Source organism: Loxodonta africana, chromosome 12, assembly GCF_030014295.1.
Source record: "Loxodonta africana isolate mLoxAfr1 chromosome 12, mLoxAfr1.hap2, whole genome shotgun sequence".
In the NCBI taxonomy this organism is placed as follows: domain Eukaryota; kingdom Metazoa; phylum Chordata; class Mammalia; order Proboscidea; family Elephantidae; genus Loxodonta; species Loxodonta africana.
This window is the reverse complement of record NC_087353.1, coordinates 3,757,154-3,776,773: the sequence shown is the minus strand read 5'-3', so window position 1 is coordinate 3,776,773 and position 19,620 is coordinate 3,757,154. Positions and strand designations below refer to the sequence as shown.

Sequence of the window (19,620 nt, the reverse complement as noted above, 5' to 3'; positions counted from 1 at the left end):
ATGTCTTTGCATAGTCAATAAAATACAGTAAAACATCCTTCTGGTATTCTCTGCTTCCAGCCAGGATCCATCTGACATCAGCAATGATATCCCTGGTTCCATGTCCTCTTCTGAAACCAGCCTGAATTTCTGGCAGCTCCCTGTCGATACACTGCTGCAGCCATCTTTGAATGATCTTCAGCAAAATTTTGCTTGCGTGTGATATTAATGATATTGTTCTATAATTTCCACATTCGGTTGGATCACCTTTCTTGGGAATAGCCATAAATATGGATCTCTTCCAGTCAGTTGGCCAGGAAGCTGTCTTCCATATTTCTTGGCATAAACGAGTGAGCGAGCACCTCCAGCAGTGCATCTGTTTGTTGAAACATCTCAATTGATATTCCATCAATTCCTGGAGACTTGTTCTTCACCAATGCCTTCAGAGTAGCTTGGACTTCTTCCTTCAGTACCACTGGTTCCTAATCATGTGCTACCTCTTGAAATGGTTGAACATCGACTAATTCTTTTTGGTATAATGACTCTGTGTCTTCTTTCCATCTTCTTTTGATGCTTCCTGCGTTGTTTAATATTTCCCCATAGAATCCTTCACTATTGCAACTTGAAGCTTGAATTTTTTCTTCAGTTCTTTCAGCTTGAGAAAAGCCGAACGTGTTCTTCCCTTTTGGTTTTCTATCTCCAGTTTTTTTTGCACGTGTCATTATAATACTTTACTTTGTCTTCTTGAGGCACCCTTTGAAATCTTCTGTTCAGGCATTAGTGAGCTGAAATGGACTGGTATTGGCCATTTTGAATTGGACAATCATATAGTCTACTACACTGGGAATGACAACTTGAAGAGGAATGGTGTTGCATTCATCATCAAAAACAACATTTCAAGATCTATCCTGAAGTACAACGCTGCCTGTGATAGGACAATATCCATATGCCTACAGGGAAAACCAGTTAATACGACCGTTATTCAAATTTATGCACCAACCATGAAGACCAAAGATGAAGAAATAGAAGATTTTTTATAGCTGCTGCAGTCTGAAATTGATCGAACATGCAATCCAGATGCATTCATAATTACTGGTGACTAGATTGCAAAAGTTGGAACCAAAGAAGAAGGATCGGTAGTTGGAAAATATGGCCTTGGTGATAGAAACAATACCAGAGATCGAATGACAGAATTCTGCAAGACCAACGATTTCTTTATTGCAAATACCTTCTTTCACCAAAACAAATGGTGACTATATGGATGGACCTCACCAGATGGAGCATACAAGAATCAAATTTAGTATACCTGTGGAAAGAAATGATGAAATAGCTCAATATCATTAGTCGGAACAAGGCCGGGGCCAACTGTGGAAAAGACCATAAATTGCTCATATGCAAGTTCAAGCTGGAACTGGTGAAAATCAGAGCAAGACCACGAGAGCCAAAATATGACCTTGAATATATCCCACCTGAATTTAGAGACCATCTCAAGAATAGATTTGATGCATTGAACACTATTACTGAAGACCACACAAGTTGTGGCATGACATCAAGGACATCATACATGAAGAAAGTAAGTGGTCATTGAAAAGACAAGAAAGAATGAAAAGATCAAGATGGATGTCAGATGAAACTCACTCATGAATGTCGAGCAACTAAAGCAAAAGGAAGAATTTATGAAGTAAAGGAACGGAACAGAAGAATTCAAAGGGTGGTTTGAGAAGACAAAGTATTATAATGACGTGCAAAGATTTGGAGATAGAAAGCACTTCATGATAGGTCTTGAGATCTTTTTTACAATGAATGCAATATCATTCATCTTCAATTTGTCATATGACATAGTAGACCATATGATTGTCTGACTCAAAATGGTCAATATCACAGTTCCACAATAATAGTAGGAGATTTCAAGACACCAATCTCAGTAAAGGACAGAATATCTAGAAAGAAACTCAGAAAGATACAGAAGAGCTAAAGGGCACAATCAGGCAACTTGACCTCATAGACATATATAGAATACTCCACTAAACAGCTGCAAAATACACATTCTTTTCCAGCGCATATGGAATATTCTCCAGAATAGAACACATTTTAGGCCAGAGAGCAACCCTCAACAAAATTCAAAACACTGAAATAACACAAAGTATCTTCTCTGACGACAATACTGTCAAAGTAGACATTAACGACAGGAAAAGCAAGGAAAAAAAAATCAATTACATGGAAACTGAAGAACACCCTGCTTAAAAACCACTGGATAACAGAAGAAATCAGAGATGGAATCAAGAAATTCCTAGAATCAAGTGAGAATGAAAACACATCAAAACGGTCAGTATCAGTCCATTTCAGCTCACTACTAATGCCTAGGATATCCATCTTTATGCATTCCGTTCTGTTTTTTATGACTTCCAATTTTCCCAGATTCGTACTTTGTCCATTCCATGGTCCAATTATTAATGGATGTTTGCAGCTGTTTCTGCTCATTTTGAGTCATCCCACCTCAGCAAATGAAGTTTCCCAAAGCTTTACTCTATCCACATCATTAACGTCGACTTTATTTTGAAGAGGAGCTCTTCCCCAGTTGTATTTTGAATGCCTTACAACCTGAGGGCCTTATGTCCGGCACCGTACCAGACAATGTTCCACTGCTATTCATAAAGTTTTCACTGGCCAATTATTTCAAAAATAGACTGCCAGTTCCTTCTTCCTAGTCTGTCTTAGCCTGGAAGCTCCACTGAAACCTGTCCACAGTGGGTGACCCTGCTTGTGTTTGAAATACCGATTGCATAGCTTCCAGGATCACAGCTACATGTAAGCCACCACAGCACAAAAAACTGACAGATGCTTAAGGAATTAAGGAAATAGATAAGAAAAATTCCATATATTTGTATTTGTGCAGAAAAATTATAAAGTATATATACTAAATTTTCAGGTGTAGTTATCTTTGAGGTCTAGGATTACTGAAAAATAATTTTTCTCTTTTTTATTGCAGTTTAGATGAACATTTACAGAACAAACTAGGTTCTCATTAAACAATTAGCACACATATTATTTTGTGACGTTGGTTGCCAACTGCATGCCACGTCAACACTTTCTGCTTCTTGACGTTGAGTTCCCTATTACCAGGTTTCCTGCCCCCTCCTACCTTCTCGTCTTTGCCCTGGGCTGGTGCACCCGTTTAGTCTTAATTTGTTTTATGGGCTTGTCTCATCTTGGGCTGAAGGGTGAACCTCAGGAGTGATTTCATTGCTAAGCTAAAGGGGTGTTCGGGGGCCATACTCTCGGGGTTTCTCTAGTGTCTGTCAGACCTGTAAGTCTAGTTTTTTTTTTTTTTGTAAGTTAAGATCTTGTTCTACATTTTTCTCTAGCTCTGTCTGGGGCCATCTATTGTGATCCCTGTCAGAGCATTTGGTGGTGTTAGCCTGGCACCATCTAGTTGTGCTGGACTCAGTCTGGTGGAGGCTGTAGTGCTTGTGGTCCATTAGTCATTCGGACTAATCTTTACCTTGTATCTTTGGTTTTCTCCATTCTCCCTGGCTCCAGACGGGGTGAGACCAGTGGAGTACCCTAATGGCCGCTCACAGGCTTTTAAGACCCCAGACGCTACTCACCAAAGTAGAATGTAGAACATTTTCTTTATAGCTATGTTATACCAGTTGAGGTAGATGTTTCCTGAGACCATGGTCTGCACAGCCCTCAGCCCAGCAACTCGGTCCCTCCAGGGAGTTTGGATGTGTCAATGGAGCTTGCATGACCTTGTCTTTGTCAAGTTGTGCTGGCTTCCCCAGTATCGTGTACTGTCTTAACCTTCACCAGAGTTAACCACTTATCTGTTGTCTACTTAGTGTTTTTCCTTCCTACCCCTTCCCTTCCTAGTAACCATCAGAGATTCTTTTCGTGTGTAAACCTTTTCATGAGTTTTTATAGTAGTGGTCTCATGCAATATTTGTCCTTTTGAGATTGATTTATTTCACTCAGCATAATGCCCTCCTGATTCATCCATGTTGTGAGATGTTTTGCTGATTCATTATTGTTGTTTACTGTTGTGTAGTATTTCATTGTGTGTATTACCATAGTTGGTTTATTCATTCATCTGTTGACGGGCATCTAGGTTGTTTCCATCTTTTTGCTACTGTGAACAATGCTGCAATGAACATGGGTGTGCATATGTCTATTTGTGTGACAGCTCTTATTTCTCTAGGATATATTCCTAGGAGTGGGATTGCTGGATCATATGGTATTTCCATTTCTAGATTTTTAAGAAAGCGTCATATCGTTTTTCAAAAGCATCATATCGTTTTCCAAATTGGATCTCTTACGCCCTGCTGGTGGGAATGGTTGTATCATTTTTCCACCAGCAGGACATAAGAGTTCCAACCTTCCCGCAGCCTCTCCAACATTAGTTATTTTGTTTTTTTTTTCTTTTTTTTTGATTCATGCCAGTAATATCAGGGTGAGATAGTATCTCGTTGTTTTGATCTGCATTTCTCTAATGACTAATGATTGCGAACACTTCTTCATGTATGTGTTAGCAAACTTGAATGTCTTCTTTGGTGAGGGGTCTGTTCATATCCTTTGCCCATTTTTTAGTTGGATTATCTGGTTTTTTTTGTAGAGGTGTTAGATTTTCCTGTAGATTTTAGAGATTAGACCTTTGTTGGATTTGTCATAGCCAAAAATGTTTTCCCAGTATGTAAGTTCTCTTTTTACTCTTTTGGTGAAATCTTTTGATGAGCATAAGCATTTAATTTTTAGATGATCCCAGTTGTCTAGCTTATCTTCTGGAGTTTGTATGTTGTTAGTTATGGTTTGTATCCTGTTAATGCCATTTATTAAGGCCTCTAGCATTGATCCTACTTTTTTCTTCTTTGATCTTTACAGTTTTTGGTTCCATATTTAGGTCTTTGATCCATTGAATTAGTTTTCGTTTATGGTGTGAGGTCCTGTTTCATTTTTTTTGCAGACGGCCATTCAGTTTTGTTAGCACCATTTGTGAAAAAGGCTGTCTTTTCCCCATTTGATGGACTTTGGGTCCTTGTTGAAGATTAGGTGACTGTAGGTGGATGGATTTACACCTGGGTTCCCAATTCTGTTCCGTTGGTCAGTGTATCTGTTGTTTTACCAGTACCAGGCTGTTTTGACTACCATAGCTGTATAGTAGATTCTGAGGTCAGGTAGTGGGAGTCCTCCTACTTCATTCTTCTTCAGTAGTGCTTTACTTATCCGGGGCTTCTTCCCTTTCCATATAAAGTGAATGATTAGTTTGAAAAATACTTTTTAGAATTTTTATTTTTCTGTAACACTTTTATATTATTTCAAAATAAAGAAATATACCTTTGTCTGTCACATAAAATGAGCTTGAATTTATTCTTCATATAATGAACAGACAAAAGAGGTTTTTTTGTTTAGTAGATAAATATAACGGTTTTGCTTGATAGAAGGATTTATATTAAGGCAGGTAAAAACATTTGCACTATTTGAATGAGCAAAAATATTTCTAGAAATTTATTCTAAGGTATTAGAAACACAAGCAAAGGTTTACTGCAAGACTACTTCTCAAATCCTTATATATATATAATATCAAGTATTAGAAATAACATAAATAACAGTGAAAAATTGATGATAATTAATTATACACCTCCACAGTATTGAATGTGTATAGATACATGGTAGACATGTGCTAATGTGATAACAGTGATGTCTGGGTATGGGAATTATGTATAATTTATTTATTTTTTAACTTTTTCAAAATGTCTAGATGTCGATTAATTTTGCAGTCATTTAAAATGATTTTTTCTTATTAACAAAATAAAACAGTTTGCTTAAAATGGTAACAGTGGATGAGAGAGGGGAGCTGTCACAGGACGAAGATATCGTAACAGACCTAATGAATTATGAAGGTCTGGAAAGGGAAGTACTAGCAGAGATGGGGTCGGGGAGATGTATCTGGGAGCCTTCAGACACAGAAATAATGGGGCATAATGATCAGTGGAAACCCTGGTGGCACAGTGGTTAAGTGCTACAGCTGCTAACCAAGAGGTCGGCAGTTCAAATCCACCCGGTGCTCCTCGTAAACTCTATGCGGCAGTTCTACTCTGTCCTACAGGGTCCCTATGAGTCGGAATCGACTCGATGGCAATGGGTTTAATGATCGACTGAATGTAGTTGGGAGAGAAGATTTTCATGATACTAAGTAAGGGGTCTAGCTTGAATGTCTTTATACATGATTATGACGTTAACAAAGACATTCAGAAGGAGGGTACGTTTTGAAGGGAAATACTGAGCCAAGAAGAGGAAACTGATTATTTTTAGATGGGATAATAAGAACGAAATACTAACTGAGGAGTTGGCATTTTAACCAGGCCCTAAAAGATGAGAGGAATCTACAGGTGTGGATATGAGGAGAAAACCAGGGAAAGCCTAGGTCAAGACAGAGCTGCCATAGCGTAGGCTGTGAGCAGAAACTAACGCTTCATCGACACTGAAACATGAAGTGTGAGTGTAGAAGATAAACTTTTATGGGCCTTATCAGCCATATCACTTAGGACATCACAGTTCTGGTTAAGGAGCTTACACTAGCTGATTAGCAATGGCAGTGTTTAAGCAATTCACAAGGGCCAAGGGTAGCCTTGAAAATTCATTTGGGAAAACATTAAATTAAGACAAAAGTAATGGGAGCTTTATATAAGGAACTGATATGGAACATAAGAAAAGAAACATAAACCAATATTGAACTGATAAGGCTTTTATTTCACGTTCCACTTTTTTCAGCATCTATTATGAAGAAATTTGGAGACCTTGCGTGGCACAAATAGTTAAGTGCTCAACTGCTAGCCCAAAGATTGGCGGTTTGAGCCCCTTCAGAGGTACCTTGGAAGACAAGCCTGGTGACCTGCTTCTGAAAGGCCACGGCCTTGAAAAACCCTATGGAGCAGTTCTACTCTGCACACCTGGGTCGCCATGAGTTGGAATCAAGTCAATGGCAACAAACAACATGGAGAGATTTAATGTAATTCACCAAAAGAATTCCGTAAGATAATATATTAATGCATTTTTTTTTAAGGCGGAAAGAGTTGAAGATTTGGGAAAAAGGAATAAGGAAAAGATAATACTGAATATTGAAATCTCTAGCCTGTTGGAGGACAATAGAAGTATTAACAGAAACAAGGACTGAAAAAGTACAAACAGGCCTGTAAGAAACAATAATGATAACGAATTCGAAGTGTCTGGGGTTTATTTGGAAACTCTGGTGGCGTAGTGGTTAAATGCTACAGCTGCTAACCAAAGGGTTGGCAGTTGGAATCAGCCAGGCGCTCCTTGGAAACTCTATGGGGCAGTTCTACTCTGTCCTATAGGGTTGCTTTAAGTCAGAATTGACTCGACGGCACTGGGTTTGGTTTTTTTGGTTTTGGGGTATATTTGTGAGGAGTTGTGCAGTAAGAAGTTGAAAAATTATGACAGGATCCAGGGAGAGATGCCATCGTAGAAGACAGAGAACATCCCGTAAGTAGAGCCTATGGGACCAAATTAACTTCTCAGTGTATCCACCTATGGGATGTGATTTCAGGAGCATCCAGAAATGTTGCCCTGATTAAAAGTAACATCACTTTAAGAATTGGCTTTCCTAGTGTCCTTAATAAAAATATAAATATGCAATGAATTCATAATTTAACACACTAATATTAGTTTCTTATGGAAGCCAATATCCCCTTTCCCTCCAAGATCAAGGAAATTGACTGGAACTTGTTTTATGGACCTAGAGCTTTAGTGAAAGGAGGAAATACGCCCAAATTGAAACACTCTTCCCTTTGATCTCCTCATTTCACAGGATAACCAGAGTTGTTTCCACTGATGTAAGGTTAGGTAACGTGAAGCGGTCCTTGTTTTGCAATAGAGTGCAGGCTGAAACCACTCAAAGGGATATTAGCAATCAACAGGAAAAATTACAAATATTCCATGACCTTTAATGGTTTCTGGTTTCTGTCAAAACAGTAAAAATTCACTTACTTTTGGCTACAAACACATAGAAAATTAAAAAAAAAAAAAGATAGTGAGCCTAATATTTGTCAAAAAAAAAAAAGTTGTCATCTAGTTAACTTCAACTCTTGATGACCCCATGTGTGTCAGGGTAGAACTGTCCTCCAGAGGGTTGGTTTTCCTGAAGTAGATCTCCAGGCTTTTCTTTCAAGGCACTACTGGTGGACTGGACTGCAAAACTTTCAGTTAGCAGCTGAGCACATTAACCATGTGCCCCACCCAGGGACTCCAATTGCTTGCCTAGTACCCTGTAACTTAAAACATTTGAAACACTGAGAATTAAAATGTTTTATCTCTTGGTAAAAAACTTATCATGAATCATCTGAACAGTGTTTGCCACCTTATTCTTGCCACATAACTTACGATTTGGCTCAGCTATGTTTTCTAAGCCTTCGAGAATTGGCATGTTCCTTCCTAAGTTTGGATCTGCTTCCCACATTTTATCTTCTATGCTTTCTATGTTCTGAAATATCTCCAAGCATTTCTTTGATGCCTTTGTCTGGTCACTTCCCCGAGGACATCATCATCCTTTTCTTCACAGCCACTTTCTTGACTTATGTCACAAGTTCACCTTCTCTTTGTTCCTCTGGCTACACGTCTGTCGTCTCTTGAGCAGACAGTGTGAACGTTCCCACGGCCAGCTGGTTCTCCCGTAACTCCGTTCACCTTCAATAAGTACTGCACTTCCAGCCCTACCTCTTTTCGTTTCTTTGTTGCACTTTCTTCTTTGTTGGCCAATTCTCCCTTCTGATTATCCATATTTGTTAAATGTCACTCGGAGACAAGAAGGCAACACAACTACACACTTTTCTGTCTGTGCATGAACTGAGTAACAGGTATACAGTGAGCAGTCACTGACGTGATTAATCACTTACCATGATGCATATCTGTTACTTACACATGGATTTGGGGAGTGAAGAGCTAGCAGCAAACTTGGCAATTTCTCACATTTAATATAATGTGATAACTGGAATTCAAATCATGTTGTTGAGGGACTGGTGTTATTTAACTAAACTGTGTAACTGCAGCTGTGCACACCAGAACCTTGTGGGTGAGGGGTGCCTGGAGCCTGGTTCCACTGACTCGTTCTCTCCTCAGTGATTGGAAGGGACGTTACACCCAGCAGATACCACCAGGACCCCAAACTAAGGAGGTGTGAGGGCAAACTCTGTAGCCCTTCTGCCCTTTTCTTTTGATGACTGGTATTCTCTTGACCGGTTATTTTCTCACATTATCTACAAAATGATGTGACATATTCAGTTGTGGTCTTAATTGGAAGAGAGGATTTGGCATGCTTTGATTGCAGACCCCAAGCCTGTCAATCACGTTACCAAAGGGAGACCAAGCCATGATCCAACCGTGTTTACTAAGCCTGGACAGCCAGATTTGAGATAAGCACCTCATGAAGGGAGTTCATTTGCCTGCCATTTCCTCTTGAGTATATTTCTTATAGAGACTTTGAAGGCTTATCAAAAACAGATTAATACGATTCTGGATGTCCTGACTGGATCTTACATTAATCTTTCTACAACCCCAAGTGCTGCCCAAAAATAAATTAAGGACACACAGAAGGGAGACCAGGATCACCAATGTGAATTTCATTTTCTTTAAATGCCTGCCTGGGACCAGTTTTGACAATCTTGAAAAATTTTTGAAATGATTCTAATGTTTTAAATACTGCAAAAGCTTTTTAAAAATAAGTTCCTTCAACTATACTACCAAAAACAATTTCTTGCTAATTATTACAAACAGAAATATTTCCAAAGAGAGCTTTCCAGACAAATTACACTTGCAGAAAAGCAATTAAAATTAAGGAACAATATACACATGTGATTATGTAAAACATAGTCTCTAATGTTGCTTGCTGAAGATGTTTATAATGCTGCTACTTTTATTACATAAATTATAGCTGTCCTCAGCAATGAAATACATGAGGTCTCTTAGAGAAATGTTTACACGTAACAATTAATGTGGCTAAATTTACTACAATGTTTCGTGATTAGATTTTTAATTAAATTCTGCTCAGGTAACTGCTTTATAGCATGTACGTTAAAACTGTAAACCTTTTCCAAATCCAAGTAGCCTATAATAATAACTATTTTGGGGGTTTCTATTACTTTGAATAAAAAGTCATAACAATATACAATCAGTAGTTGCTCTAGGCCTCAATGAAATCAAAGCAGGCCCATTAATAATTGGCCTGAAGAATTGAAACCAGCATTTTTTACATTTTCTGATATCTTGTTTTTTACTTTTCTTTGGGGAGTGAAAAACATTAACATTAAAAAATTACAGCATGCATGCTGAGCAATGAATTCCATTTATATTAACATTTTCTTAATACTTAACATTAATCCCTGGACTCATGTTATATTACTGATAAATTCCTCATTTTCAAGTATAGAGTGTAAGTAATATTGGCTGGAACACCAATGAAATAACTAAGACTTCGTAAGCTAGCCAACAAAGCTAAGACCAGAACCTATTTTTCTGAGTCTTAATATAATTTTAAGCCTAAAATTACACCTTATGTTCTTTTAAGCGGGCTATTTTCCAACCTCAGCCTAAAAAAATACTATTTCCTTAAAGAAAAACAACTTAATCACTGGAAATATTTTTGTATGAAGTTGAATATCATTTTAGAAATTAATTATAAATACTAATGTTTCCCTCTTAATTTCCATAGTAGAAACAAATTTGTCTTAATTTTTTTTAAATCTGTTTATAAATTTGATAATGTAAACATACATTATCATTCAAATGCATATATTTATACATTTTGAAAGAATTTGTGTATGCAAATTTTTTTTTCATTTTGCCTCAGAGAAAATGTTAATGGTTAATTATCATAGTTCATGATATAAAAAGTTACACATTTTCCATTACTTTACACCATTCTTTATTACTTTTTCTCTTTTCTTATTGAAATGCTAATGAAGTATTACTTTCACCTGCAAAGTGTGACTTCACCTCTTTGCACCATCTTTGCATTTAGGAGAAGACATTGCTCATTCTAAGTCTAGGAAACAGATCGCAAGGGAAACTAAGATGTACAGAGATGTGAAAGTAGATTCTGTTTGTGTAAAGTTATTCCACTAACCATAAGTAATTTCTAGGATTTTGGAAAATCAAAATCACTCTAATGGCTTTTATATTACTGAAATCAAGTGTTCAAGAGTTCAAAATTAGGAACAGGTATTTATTTTAATGGAAAAGTAACTTCATTGATGTTCATGAAGAATACAAAATGTTAAATTCAATTACTCAAATGCATTTCATTTTTGTCTCAATACATCAATTAATTTTCTAATTAATCATTGATCTTGATTTAGGACACAGTTTACTTCTTTTAAATGGGTTATTATAAAATGGAAAACCTGGCGGCATAGTGGTTAAGAGCTATGGCAGCTAACCAATTTTTAAATGGGTTATTATAAAATAACACATACTTGAAGTTATTATAAAATAACACATACTTTAAGTTCTGTCTCTTGCTCCTCTTACATAGTAAGAACATTGCTTACATAGGGTTTGAAAACGGTAATAGTTTAGGCTGTGTAAGTTTACTCATCCTCAAAGTGTTAACGTGATTAAATAAAAAGTAAAATAAATGAATTTTGAAGAGGGTGAATATCAGAGTGAACTGTGTGCATAAACACATGCCAAACCTTTTGCTGTCAAGTCGATTCTGACCCATAGTAACCCCATAGGGCAGAGTAGAACTGCCCCGTAGGATTTCCAAGGAGCAGCTGGTGGATTCAAGCTGAGACCTTTTGGTGAGCAGCCGAGCTCTTAACCACTGCACCACCAGGGCCCTCAAACACATGCCAGTTGCCTCAAAATTCCTAGTAGCAATAAGACCACTGGGATGAGCCTACTATCCGATCTGATTGGGTTGTACACACAAGGTACTTCAACAGTGTTGGCAATTAAAAACTGTTATTATTAATTATAGGAGGTACATAGTAAACAAGAACAGATTACTCATAGAAAGCAAACAGTGAACAAACAGAACAGATTACTTATAGAAAGCAAACAGTAAACAAGAACAGATTTGAGGTGAGCCAGCCACTTCTAACCCTGTGACTACCCTACTTAGCGTTATAGAGGAGGAACTCACTTATGTCTAAAAAGGGATCCACTCACCCTTCTCAAATTACCCGTATCATGTTCTGTGTCAACCAGCAGGCATGCCATGGACCAGGTGTCAGCAGGTGTCTCTCTACCTCAGTAGGTATGTCATCAGCTCAGGTCAGATGTGATATGATTGTCTCTCTCTCTCTCTTCCTATCTATCTCTGTCCATGGCTTTTCTTGGCCAGCTCTGGTCCCCTGTGATTGCTGGTGCAGCTCACAACCAGCAGCTTGGGAACAACCCTGGGCCAATGACAGGGTTAGGCCAGCATTATGACAGCTCTCCAGGCAAAATTTTAATGGTAACCCCTTTACAGTGTATGCCCAAGACTCTGCTCCGTTGGCAACCTCCTGCCCAGAGGTACCCAGCTCCGCTCCTTGGATTGACTCTGCTCACCACAGTCATCTTCTCCTTGGCCAACTCCGCCCACTGCCACCATCTGCCAGTCTCCCGGTTCCCATGGCCAGCACCACTGCTGCCATTTCTCTGCTGCTTGGCTATGCTGTGCTTGTCATCGTTTCTCTTGGTCTTCAGTGTTATCCGCTCAGAGAGTGTTTCCAGCTCAGTGCTACCACTCTTGATCTGTATTACAGCTCTTCTAGGAGGCTGTCAGCACACAACCCATGTCCAAAGGACGCAATACTCTCCTGGGTCTCAAAAGCCTCTATGAGATTGGCCGCTTATACAGGAAAATTCCTTACCAATTTCAGGGAGTGGCATTCATAAACCCACCAATCCTTTACACAAATCCTAACTTGCCAAACCTATTAGGTGGATCTGCAAGCCTTTTATGCAGATAGTAAACAGATAAATCCCCTGCAAGCCGCTTATGTGGATAGTAAACCAACCACAAACGAAAAAAACAAACCCGGCGCCATCGGGTCGATTCTGACTCACAGCGACCCTAAAGGACAGAGTAGAACTGCCAATCCCTTGAAAAACTCCCAAACAATCATTTTGGGAGAATTACAAACCGAGGGCCAGAAAGGCCACATAAGAAAAAAAAAAAAAACCATGCCACAACAAAGAGGAACAGAGCCTTGTGGAACAGAATATACACCTGCGTTTATCTCACCGTTTCCCATTTCATTTTTACTGTTATGAAGTTATAGTACTGTGAGTCTATGATCTCTACGTAATATAAATTACTAAGTTTATACGAATTTATCAATGCTTCCATCCTTCCATCTCCCCCAGAAAGAGGTTTCTGGCTTTGATTTCTCAATGTATTTATCTTCACAGATGTTGAGAAGGAGCCGGCTTAACCAGAGAGGCTCATCTCATCTTTGGTGGGAGCAATAGCACAGGCAGAGGGACCAAAATCAGGGACATGCCAGTTAAGACTGGTGCAGAAGGGGTAAAGCGGAAACACAAAAAAACCAACCAACTGCTGTGGAGTCGGCTCCAACTCACAGTGACCTAGAGGACAGAGTAGAACTGCCCCATAGGGCTTCCAAGGAGCAGCTGGTGAATTCAAACTGCCGACTCTTTGGTTAGCAACCAAACATTTAACCACTGTGCCACCAGGGCTCTAGCAAAGCAGTAGGGTTTTTTAAAAAAATGAATTCTGTAGAGAGATTTAGGAACAGATACAATGAAAATAGAAAGTTAATTGAAGGCGAAAATGGAGATTTTAAGAAGTTTTTTTGGAGACTGTGTTCGTTTTTATTTCACTGAGAGCTATAATTAAAGAATGACTTATTTTGAAATAACTTTGTTTTATGGACTATTATTTTAACTTAATTTTCAGACTACAACCTGGAGACTTGCTTCAAAAATATTACTTTTGTTACTTGTTAACTTAATGGCTTAAATGGTTAAAAAAAAAATCCACCATAATAATTTAGAACTATCACTTAAAATAGGGCAATCATTTTTGTTTACACATTTGGACAATTTTCTGCAGTTTTTAATTATTTTTGTAACTTTATATAGCAATACTTCTTGTTCCATCTCTAGCTTCTATCTTTAGATTGCCAAATGACCACAACTTCCGGGCATCCCTGGATACATGGCCTTTTCAATATGACTTCACGACTCTTCCCATTAATGTACGGAATCTATTTCTTCATGCCTCGAATCTTGTCTTGATCATGAAAGTTGCTTTGGCAAATGGCTTTTTGCAAAGGCAGGCAGAAGTGTGAAAGTTTTCTACCTCTGGCTACTAAGAACCCTTCCACTAAGAGAATAAACATGAGTGTTTTTTTTTTTTTTTAGCCTACTGAGGGCAGAGGAACCCTGTGCAGGGGTCCAGCCAGCCCAGCTGAGCCCAGACCCATCAGTCAAGCTGCTCCAGGTCAGAAGTCAGGAGCAGATGAATAGCTGTTATCGAGCACCAACATGTTTTGGTAGTAGTTTATTATACAGCAAAAGCTGACACCTAATTTACACCAGTTTTGGAGGGATATCAATGTAAGAAAGTGACCCAAAGAAAGATTTAGCCATACTTTTAAGTTTTCTTCTTTAGCTCAGAAACTTATTTCTTACCCTGGATAAGAGATACACTATGTCCACTAAATAATAGAAGACATATCTTGAATCACTGAAACAAAAATAGAACAAATACCTGATGGTCTTTCCTGGGTCAGCCTCTATAATCCAAGTGCAGTGGAGGTTGTTGTCATAGGGAGCTGGGTAACCTGGAGACAATATGCGCCCCGAAGTGGCCACGTGGATCCGACCACCACATTCCGCTGTAAGAGATTTGGAAATGTGGGAAAATCTGCTCTAGATATTACAGTGCCCAGCAACTTTTAAAAACCAAGACAATCATTTCTGTATTCTATCCCCAAGAAAATATCACATTAATTCTCTTTATCATTTCCCTTCTTTACTTCTTCCCAACTATTATCCTGATGAAAAGGAATAATCCTTGAGTAATTACAGTTGAGAAGATAAAACACTTAAGACCCATGCCATAATTATAACAATATGTCTGTGCATATATTCTTAATAAAACAGTACTAGGAAATCTGTTTCCACACATGAAAAAAAAACTCACGAATCTCCTGAATACATAGAAACACAAACTGGAAAAAGTGTATCAAAAAAAAAAAAAAAAACTCTCCTCTTCCAAAAGGTAAAGGCAAAGCAATAGGCAGCTACTGCTCTTGGGTGGAGCTTTTGTTTAGTCATCTAAACCGGCTCTCAAACTCACCTACGCAAGATGGCAGCGGTTTATCCCATACCCTGCGGTCTCCACTCAGGCAGGTCAGAGTGTTGCCGCCGTGCATGGCGTACCCTGGGTTACAACTGTACAGAACCGTGGTGTCAGTAAAGTGGCCTTCATCTCGGATCTTGTAGCCGTAGTTAGGAACTCCTGGGTCTTCACATTTTACCAGATCAAAGCCTGCAAGAAAGAAAGGGAGAGAAAGAGTGGAACTAAAAGAAGAATGTATGTTAACATTGAAGGAAAGACGAAATACACTCGGTTGTCAAATGTTCCTTGAAATATAAAAAGAAAAGAAAACTGTGTATTTAAAAAGAATAAGAGGAATATAGGCCTTTTTGGATTTATTTGTTAACCTTTTGTTGTTTCTTCAAGCTTGAAGACCTTATTTGTTTCACTGTATTTATATATTGGAGTCTCCACGTGGTGCAAGTAGTTAACATGCTCAGCTGCTAACTGAAAGGTTGAAGGTTTGAGTTCACTCAGAGGCAGCTCAGAAGACCTGGTGACCCAATTCCCAAAAATAAGCCACTGAAACTTGACAGAATATGGTTCCTTTCTGACACACACACAGTTGCCCGCCATGAATCAGAATATACTCATCGCAACTGGTTTTTACTGGTTATTTCTATATTAAGGAGAATCTTTGTTCAAAGAGTTACAAACCATCGTCTGTTAAACCAGTTATAATCTATAGCTCCAGCCAGCATATTGGAGTCTTAGAGTGAGTCTCAAAGCCTTATCTGACTAAACTGCATGTTTCTGTTGCTTTCAAATCCCCTCTGTCACCCTGGCACATTGAAAAGGGTAGAAGGCAGCAGTCGGTGCCACCAGGGCTCTTTTCAGGAACTTTAGTGCCAGTGCTCATTTTAACTCAAAATCAGGAGCCACAGCCTTCATGACAACTTTCCCCAAACTCCAAGATCTTGAGCTTTGTGGGAAATGAAAAGGTTGCTCCTGCCCACGAGAGACTGTGGACTCATGAATTACCAACTGCCGTATACTTCACGGTACACAGTTATGGGGCTCTTGAGCAACCCATGCACAATGCAAGCTCCACAAGTGAATCATTATAATGACTTTGTCAGACTAGGCTCTTAAACTCAAAGAATAGACGGCGGCGATGAAGATTTAGCTCCTGCAGTCCTAAGAGCTGTACGTTCCTTATGTGAGACAATATTTTAAGGCCACCTGGAAAGACAATGCTGTGTTAACATACTTCTTACTTCAAATCATAATGCAAATTTTGACCATTTTAAAAAGCACAGGTGAGATCCTGAGGTATCATATGGCTTATTTACTTCCACTTTTACCTAACCTCCAATTCTTGATTTTCTTAAAAAAAAAAAAAAAAAAAGATGAACGTGCTCTTTTTGCTCAGACTGTCTGTCAAACTTGCATTCTGAGATGCCTTCCATTGAAGAAAATAATCTTAAATTAACAATTTAATTGTGTCCTGACGATCTCTAAAAAATCAAGTCTGGATTCTGCATCTATTTGTATAGGGGAAAGAAAAGAGTGCAAATTTGATGATTTCCACTCAGATTCTAAGGTGAGTTTTCTTCTATGAAATGTCAGCATTAGGCTTACCAAGTGTGTATTTAAGAAATCAAAACAATTTTAATTCAAGATGCAAAAATGTAAGAGCATGAGAGTGTATCAACTCTCGTGCAAAACAAATAAATAAAAGCCACAAAGGACAGTAGGAATTAAGGAAAATTTAAGGGCCCTAAGCACATTTTTTTTTTTTTTTCAAATCACATAGTTTCAAGGACAGTGATAATATCAGAGTATCTCCAACCTGTCTGCATAGGACCAAGACAACTGGGGAGAGCGTGAGACATTACACTATTGTATTAATTACGACAAACAACTATTGAATATTAGGGTCACAAGAGGCCTTACGGATTATTCAGCCCTCTTCTCTTCTTTTTTTAAAGAAGGCAAAAAACACTGAAGCTTTTTGTTGTTTTACTTGATTTGGGGGTTTTGAGATAACAGGATCTGCACAATGCTTTAGAAAGCAGTACCCACCCAGGGTGACAGAAATGGGAAACAATGGTAAAAACAAACAAACAAACCCGGAATTGGAATGAAACAAACAAACCCAGAATTGGAATGACTACTTAGAAAGTGATTTCCATAGATGGCTCTTTGAGTAAGGCTCCAATGATAATAATAGATAACTTTTCTAGGGACCATTTTGGATTCCAATTAGGTATGGTGAGTGTCAAGTGCCAATGGGAATTAATTGAGAATACTCATTAGACAAACAAAATTCAGGAATATAAAAAGTATAGATAAAATTTTTTTTTTTTTAATTTCCTATTTAATCATACAACTGTAACAGGACCTTGTTGCTGTTAGTTACCATTGAGTTAGCTCTGACTCATGGTGACCTTGTGTATAACAGAAAGAAACGTTGCCCAGTCTTGTGCCATCTTCATGCTTGTAGGGTAAATTAAGAAATCTATGCAAAGGGTACAAGCTCAAATGCTAATGGGACCTTGAAGCCTATGTAATAACTGCGACAGAGGGCTGTGAGATGCTGACTGTTACAACCAGCACCTCTGGGGTGGCCACAACCTGTTGTCACACTGAAATTCACAGTGGTGTGACTCCAGCTTATCTTTCAAGAGACACTAGAAATGTGGACTGTTAAGGCTATAAAACTGCTTGTTGAATAAGTAAATATTCTGAAAGTGAAGATGTATAAAATACACAATTAGATTGTTAAATCTTTTATATAAATAACATTAAAAGAGTTAGATAGTTTAGTAATTTTTTAAAAAAATTGCATAAATGTCTGGCATCATTTATACTTGTCAAGTGATGGTAAAGGCTTTATTTAGACTCAGAAAGGAGGAAATTTGGCATATTCCATCTAATCCTTTTAAATTAAGCTTTGAAACACATACATTTGCTGGGCATGATTAAAGCCTGGACAGGAAGTGGTCTAGGTAAATTTTCCAAGACTTTTCATTTTGAAAATAGATTCTTTCCTGACGATAGGTGGTTATATGGAAGGGTATTTGACAAAAGATTTTATTTCATGGAGACGTATGACTGTTTTGATAAAATAATGGCACAGATTTTCCTCTGTGAATTACAAACCATCTCATTAGTTTATAGCCATAAGCTTTGCAGATAGTTTATTGATATCAATGCTTAAAATGTCATTCAGAAGATCCCTTTATATTTAGACACTATGACCTTTAAAGACTTCAATTGAGTAAATCACCAAAGTTCTAAAATCCAAAACTATACTCATTTTAAAATTATTTGAAGAAAGGTTTTTCCTGCCCAAAAACTTTCATTAAAGCCATTTTTGGAGCAAGGGTGGCAGAAATATCAAAAACCAAACAAGCAAACAAATAAAGATGTACCAATAAAAATGCCTACTGAACTTTATTTGGGTTGGATTTTTAAGTGAAATTTCTGTTTTGTTGCTTTTTCTCATATTACTCAATCATAAAGGTTTATTTTTCCTGACCACATCTTGTCATGTAGACAGGTTAAACCAAGCTATTTGTGACCTTCCCCTACAAGTTGTCTGGTTTTTCTTATAATGCCTTCTATTATTTTTTTTAAAAGATCACTTAAGTCCTTGATGACACCCTCAATTGATTATTTTGTAAAATGTCTTACTCTTGATTACTAAATGCCTGAAGCTTCTAGACCTACCCAGTATCATTATATGATATGTATTCCTCTTCCCTGCCAGGAAGTTAAAAGTGTTTGGAGATTCCAGAATACGGTTTTCCAATTTTCAGTTCACTGAAGAGAGTTTTGTTCTCTCAAAGCTTCTCACACTTTAACAATTTCATGCATAGCTACAGGTGGAAACACAGACACTTATACATAGAGAAAATATTGGCAGTCACCTTGATAAATCTCTTGAAAGGACCAGAGTAAAACCTCTAGCCATGCTAAGCTTGTAGGTTTGTTTCGCTTGAGCTGGGAACGAGCTTAGCCTGACTATTGGGGAATACACTGCAGCTTCTACAATTTACACGAGGCCACCTAACACCATGAGATGTTAAGTACCTCTCAGGATCCCTTGACCGGTTAGACTTTGATCCAGTACGTCAGACAATTTGACTCCTGGTCTCTTATTCTGTTTGCATACACTAGGATTGCAGCCCTAGCTCTCTGCCCCTCTGACCGTACATTTAAATGGAGTCACTTCAATTGCTTGCTATATGGTTAAAAAGTAATATAGTATCATTGCCTCCTTTTGAAAATTTCAACGCTTCTTTTAAATATTGATAAAATAAGTTGAATTGGTGTGTAATAGCAGAATT

At 38.0% G+C, this 19,620-nt stretch overlaps 1 protein-coding gene across 1 annotated transcript in view; it reads right to left on the bottom strand.

The window, feature by feature from the left end:
* The window catches only part of CSMD1 (CUB and Sushi multiple domains 1), a 1,768,974-nt gene that overhangs the window by 330,960 nt on the left and 1,418,394 nt on the right, over nucleotides 1–19,620 (bottom strand). The window contains exons 25-26 of the mRNA XM_064294928.1: nucleotides 15,305–15,496; nucleotides 14,714–14,840 (exon numbers count right to left, since the gene is read on the bottom strand). Of these exons, the coding sequence (XP_064150998.1) occupies nucleotides 14,714–14,840; nucleotides 15,305–15,496 (319 nt within the window). The remainder of the gene's footprint in view (nucleotides 1–14,713; nucleotides 14,841–15,304; nucleotides 15,497–19,620) is intronic.